General features: G+C 39.9%; 1 protein-coding gene across 1 annotated transcript in view; it reads left to right on the plus strand.

Moving 5' to 3' along the window:
• Window positions 1-6,564, plus strand: part of LOC109474744 (citron Rho-interacting kinase-like) — a gene marked incomplete at its 3' end in the record, with an annotated part of 37,955 nt that overhangs the window by 22,706 nt on the left and 8,685 nt on the right. The window contains exon 5 of the mRNA XM_019775103.1: window positions 5,870-6,114. Within this exon, the coding sequence (XP_019630662.1) occupies window positions 5,870-6,114 (245 nt within the window). The remainder of the gene's footprint in view (window positions 1-5,869; window positions 6,115-6,564) is intronic.

Below are 6,564 nucleotides of genomic sequence, written 5' to 3' on the forward strand. Positions count from 1 at the left end.
TCTTCATTTTAGGGCCTAAGGTCCTGAAATTTGGTATGGAGGTACAGTGGGCAAATACCCCTAGGCATTTTTTAAATTTTTGTGATACAGGCTTTTTAGAATGGTTTTATTTGAGTTTTTTGGCTGTGTTATAGCAAATGTATTACTGTGTTAGTGTGGTGTTTACCACGTCTGGGCATGAGTCATCACAATGGAATGCAGGGCATCAACCAATAGGCATGCAGCTTTCCTCTATACTTCTTGCTGATTGGCTGTTGGGATTTAATTATATAACTTGATTAACACCTGCACAGAGCATTTCCACCTTCACAGAGCATTTCTTGCTGATTGGCTGTTGGGATTTAACTTGATTAACACCTGCACAGAGCATTTCCATACTGACAGTATGTCTTTATTCAAGTGTTTTGGTAGGTATTTCAAGCTTTTCTGCTCCAGCATTGGAATGCGGGGCATGGACGTTTTTTTTTTTTTGAAAATCAACAGTTTGCATTATGCAATTAAAAATCCTAACCAATAAAGTAGGGAATAGCTATCCAACTGTTGTTTTAGTTGTATGTTACTTCATATTATAGTTATATCAATGTAAGCCAAAAAACAGTTACTCAAGCAACTGGATATGATTTTGAAAACGTCAGACGTATCAGCTAGTATCCACTAGCTTTCGTCAGTGACTGAGAGACCAGAGGGGAAAGCAGGTTTATATACATAACCTGTTGATTGATATGCAAATAAAGTGAAGACAAATTTTTGGAAGTCGAAAAAGGAACAAAAGTCAGACAAGTCAAGACAAGATGATGCAAATTAGTCTGAAAGCTCCTGTATTACAGGACAGGAGCTTAAGTGTTGTCTGTCCTCGGGGCTGGGAGTGCCAAATCCCAAGTGCTGGAAAGATCGACCCGTAGCCCCCCTTCCCTGTTGAGGGTGGGGTTGTACATTCTTTCATATATTGCCTCTGTAATACAGGAGCTTTCATATATTGCCTCTGTAATACAGGAGCTTTCAGACTAATTTGCATCATCTTGTCTTGACTTGTCTGACTTTTGTTCCTTTTTCGACTTCCAAAAATTTGTCTTCACTTTATTTGCATATCGATCAACAGGTTATGTATATAAACCTGCTTTCCCCTCTGGTCTCTCAGTCACTGACGAAAGCTAGTGGATACTAGCTGAAACGTCTGACGTTTTCAAAATCATATCCAGTTGCTTGAGTAACTGTTTTTTGGCATATCGTGTTACCTGGATGTCTAACCTTCATCGACGTATATCAATGTAAATCATTGTTTTCCCTTGTGTTTCTCATTCTTTCCCTGCCATGTCGTAAAATGTGGTGAACCCATCGCTGTATTTGCTCCAAAGCAAATATTGGCCTTTCTAGTATATATATTGAGTTTATTGACTTCGTTCACAATTCAGTAAAATACATGGCAGCTTCATTTGTGTACAAAGATGCTGAATTGCGCATTTTACATTATTAACATGATAAAAAATCAATATCTATATTACAAGATCAACATGATAACAAATTAAAAACTAGTAAACAATGACATTAAGATGATAACGTTATAAGAAATTGAAAAGGTTCTTAATAAGCTGTAATAACTGATGTAATAATTGACACGTGGAGATTTTAACAGGTATATTTGTTCAAGAGGTAAGTGAAGTACGGGATAGGGCTGTTTTTGTAGCGGTTTGTTTTTGCCAGGGGGATGCAGAGTTGCTGGGAACTTTTAAGGTTTTTAGCATGGACTTCCGATCGGGTTGGAGGTAACCAGCCTCTAAATGTGGGGGAACTTAGCAAGGATTTAGCAAACTTTAGACTAAGGGTTTCTCTCCTGTTTTCCAAGGAGGGCAGACATAGGTGAGTAAGGGCTTCATCGTAATGGGTATGTTGGGCGCCAAGGATAATTCTAAGGGCACGTTTCTGTATTCGCTCGATCTTCATGGATTGTTGCGTCGTGATGCTGGGGCTCCAAACAGGGGCAGCGTACTCTAATGTGGGGCGAATATAACCTTTATAAAAAGCAAGGAGGTCTAAAATAGGGAGTCCGAACCGTTTTAATTTTTTTAGCCAAAAAAGTCTTGAAGTTGCCTTGGAAATAATGACCTGAACATGTTTATCCCACCCCAAATCACGTGATAACCATAAGCCGAGTATACATGCACTCTCTGTGTATTCAAGGGGAATATCATTAAGTGAAATAACGGGGGGCTGGGGGCAATCTCTCATAAATGAAATCATTAGTAACTTACACTTATCGCCGTTTAGGATCATATCATTTTCTAACGCCCAACTATTCAACTGGTCGAGTGATGTTTGTATTGCACTAGGCTCATAAAACATTCTACTTTCGCATACTGACAAATCGTCAACGAATTTATAGCGGTCTAAAACATCTTCTTCAAGGGCGTCATTAATGTAGATGAGAAAGAGAATTGGCCCTAATTTCGTGCCTTGGGGGACTCCGGACGAAATTTCCTTCCAACTTGATGTAATATTGTGGTAACGTACACACTGTGATCGGTTACTAAGGAAATTGCAGAGCCATGGTAAAATTGATGTGCGTACCCCATACTGTAACATTTTTTTGATTAACGTGGTGTGATTAATTTTATCGAATGCTTTACTAAAATCTGTCAAGAGGATTGTTTGGATACTTTTGGGGGTTTCCGCACCTAGGAGGATCGAGTTGACCATTGCAGTCAGGTAGTGAACGGTAGACATCCCTTTTCTACAGCCAAACTGGTGAGGTTCTAGTACATTTCTCACGTCCTGGAGAATCCATTTTGTAAGAAATGATTCTAAGACTTTGATGAGAACTGAGGTGAGGGAAATTGGTCGTAGATTATTAAGAGAGGCTGGTGACTTTTTTGGTATCGGACATATAATGGCCTGTTTCCATTGTTTAGGGACGTAGCCCTCCTCTAAAGAGGAGTTGAAGATATGAGCGAGAACTTCGCCAAGTTCGGCCGCATACTGTTTAGCTATTCTAGGGGGCAAGTCATCCGGGCCGTTGCTTTTATGGGAGTTGAGACGTCTTAGTGTTTCGTAGACCTCCCAGGGAAATATGCGAGGCGGCCTAGAGGGGGATGGTAGGTACGGGGGGAGGGAGTCAAGATCTAAACGGGGCAGTTCATTAACAATCGATGCGAAATGACTATTGACTAACTCGGCAATGTCTTCGTCAGGTAAGGGGACGTTATCAGGGGGACAAACAGAGACGGGCGATTTACGGGAGTTTAAAATCTGACGTAGACACTGGTGCCATTTCGCTGGGTTATCATTCTTGAGGGATTTTACCCTGGAAACATAATGGCGTTTTTTGGCTTTTGAACATAACCGAATCACTCGATTCCTAATTTTTTATACAAGGGCATGTTTCCTGAGTGAAAGGCTTTTTGTCGTCTTCTAATTGCAGACTTGATCTGTGAGGTTATCCATGCTTTATCACTGTTGTGTTTTACAAACGATTTGAAAGGGAAATGATGATCAATCTTAGCTTTAAGAATATTGTAGAAATTGTCGACTTTAGTCTGGGTATCTGGAGCGTTCAGGACCTCATCCCACGGGTGGGATGAAATCCATTGCCCAAAAGAGCGTATATTGGAATCTTTCATTTGCTGAAAAGTGACTTTAGATGTCGTGTTGATGGGTTTGTGATCTACAGGAAACCATAACACGGTGTTGTGATCGCTCTGTCCTAAAGGTTCTTCTATACGGGGGTTTAGGTAAAAAGTCTTAAAGTTCGTAATTATCAGGTCAAGGACTGCCCCTCCCCTGGTTGGGTGTTTCATGACTTGTTCAAGTTTGCTACCTTGAAGAACGGGCGAGGTTTCGAACCTGTTAAAATCTCCCATAAGACATATTCCTCCGTGAGGATATTTGGTGCTAATCTTGTCAATACTATTGAGGAGGTAGTTCCAGTAGTAGGGATGGGGAGGCCTCGTCATCTCGTCTTTTGACATAAATACATGTATCTCGGCTCAAACTTTATTTGAATTTGGTTTCCACAAAAAATAGAGGAGATTCAATCACAGCAGTCACCTTTTATTCCAATCCATGCATTAGTTTTCTATCGGAGTGTGGATAAACATGATGTAAACAACTTCGTAAGGGTGGGAGGGGGGCATGTCGTCTGCTAGCCATGTTGGTAAGTTATGGAACTAAACCTAGTGAATGCACTCAGGGCTCGAAATACATTTTTTTGCATACCTAAACTGGTGCATGTAACATTGAAAATTACCTATTCCATACAAATTATACCTGCACCACAGAAGTATGGATCCTACTAAAACTGTTAAGAAATCAATATGATACTGATGGTAAAAAAGTAATAATAAGTTTACCGGTAATGACATGTGAACTAGTCTATTATGTCTAAAGTTTATAATTCTTATATGTACATGACTATAATAACATTACTCATATTTGTGTAAATATATTGCAGAGACTAATCACTATATCTGACACTGATTTTGTTGCCATCCACCAGTTCGTAAAAACTGTAAGCCTTTTCATGAAAAATTTGCTGCAAAAATGGCAGCTTTTGCAAAAGCACTTGTTTCTAAAGATATTCTGACAAACACCTCATGAACAATGAAAAACACAACAAGCAAGTCCTCCCCAAAAAGACCTGGGAAAGACATCCTTACGGGTTAATGGAAAAAGGAGTCCAGTCCGATTGGCGGAAAAAGCAGTCCAGTCCGATTTGGGGGTGGAAAAAGCAGTCCAGTGGTTTCTACGAAATTCTGCGAAAGACCACAGGCACATTTTTTTCTTGTGTGTGTACTTCGAGTTTCTATAAGTACTTCGAGTTTCTATGAGTACTTCTAGTTTCTATGGGTACTTAGAGTTTCTATGAGTACTTGGAGTTTCTGTGAGCACTTAGAGTTTGTATGGGAACTTAGAGTTTCTATGGAAACTTACAGATTGTATGCGAAATTAGAATTTTGTATGAGTATATAGTTTGTATGGGAACTTTGAGTTTCTATGGGTACTTAGAGTTTCTGTGAGCACTCAGAGTTTGTATAGGAACTTAGTGTTTGTATGGGAACTTCGAGTTTCTCTGTGCACTTAGAGTTTGTATAGGAACTTAGTGTTGGTATGGGAACTCAGTGTTTGTATGAGTATTTCGAGTTTCTATGAGTACTTCAATTTCTGTGTGCGGTCCGACTTTCTGTGGGCACTTTGTTTCCTGTGGCTGATGACAATACATTGAGTTGCATATCTCACAGAAACTCTAATAACTCATAGAAACTCTAAGTACCGGCATAGAACCTTGAAGTACCCATAGAAACTCTTAAGTACTCATAGAAACTCCAAGTACTCATAGAAACTCGAAGTACACACACAAGAAAAAAATGTGAAAATGTGCCTGTGGTCTTTCGTAGAATTTCGTAGAAACCACCGGACTGCTTTTTCCACCCCCAAATCGGACTGGACTGCTTTTTCCGCCAATCGGAAATGTTTAAAAAATGTGCGGAACTTTAGAGAATGTTAAATGTCCGTTCGACATTTTATAGACAGTTTTGGCTCTACCAGTGATAAACTGACAACTACAAAATGTATAACTTTGCTTATCTCAATATGAGTTTGAGCCCATAAAATGTTTTAAGAGATGGTAGACAGTTGTCCACAAAGACAGCTTAAAACATTAAGGAACATTTTTTTGTTGTTGGTGTTGCCATACATACATACATGTATGTACATCTTGACAAAAGGTTTGGATACTCCATCGTCACGTCAGGACAATTGAAATTTATAGTGGGCCAATGCTGGGTCATTGCTATAAGGCCTGCCCGTTCCCCAGTTTAGCATATGGGATGTACATCATTAGTTGAAGATATGTAAGATGTATTTTTGTTTCTTTCAGGTGGCATTTTTTGAGGAAGAACGTGACATCATGGCGAGGGCCACCAGTCCGTGGATCACATCCCTGCAGTACGCCTTTCAGGACAGGACCAGTCTGTACCTGGTCATGGACTTCCACCCTGGAGGAGACCTGCTGAACCTGCTCGGCCGCCATGATGATGTGTTTGAGGAGAAGATGGCTCAGTTCTACCTGGCAGAGATGGTGCAGGCCATCCACTGTCTTCATCTCATGGGATATGTTCACAGGTTGGAGAAACCTGCCAGATTTCAACAGTGAATTGTCAAATTGAGTTTTTACATTTCAAATGTAGTAAGACGGATTCTATCCTTCTTTGTTTCTTTGTTTGTTTCTTTCTTTGGTAGTTTGGTAATACTGCAGGCCATGCAATACCTGTTCACTTCTTTCCGGTTTGTGGTTTATGCAATAGACTTGCTGCCATTTAAATCCATGTTCTTTACAAAAAGAAACTTTATGTACAATGTAGTAACAGTCTCATCTAGTGACATAATATTGATCGAAGTATGGTTACACAAGTTTTTCGGCGCTAATTTTTTGATCGTACTACAAATCTAAAGATGATTGCATAAATTCTGTTAATGACAAAAATAATGCCGCCTGTCGACGCTGAGTGGCGGTGCACGTGGCGGGGTTTGGACCTAATAGAAAGTTTGATCCCCGGAGAGGAACTTTTTTTT

Source organism: Branchiostoma belcheri, unplaced genomic scaffold (genome assembly GCF_001625305.1).
Source record: "Branchiostoma belcheri isolate BF01 breed outbred unplaced genomic scaffold, Haploidv18h27 scaffold314, whole genome shotgun sequence".
NCBI classification, from domain to species: Eukaryota; Metazoa; Chordata; class Leptocardii; order Amphioxiformes; family Branchiostomatidae; genus Branchiostoma; species Branchiostoma belcheri.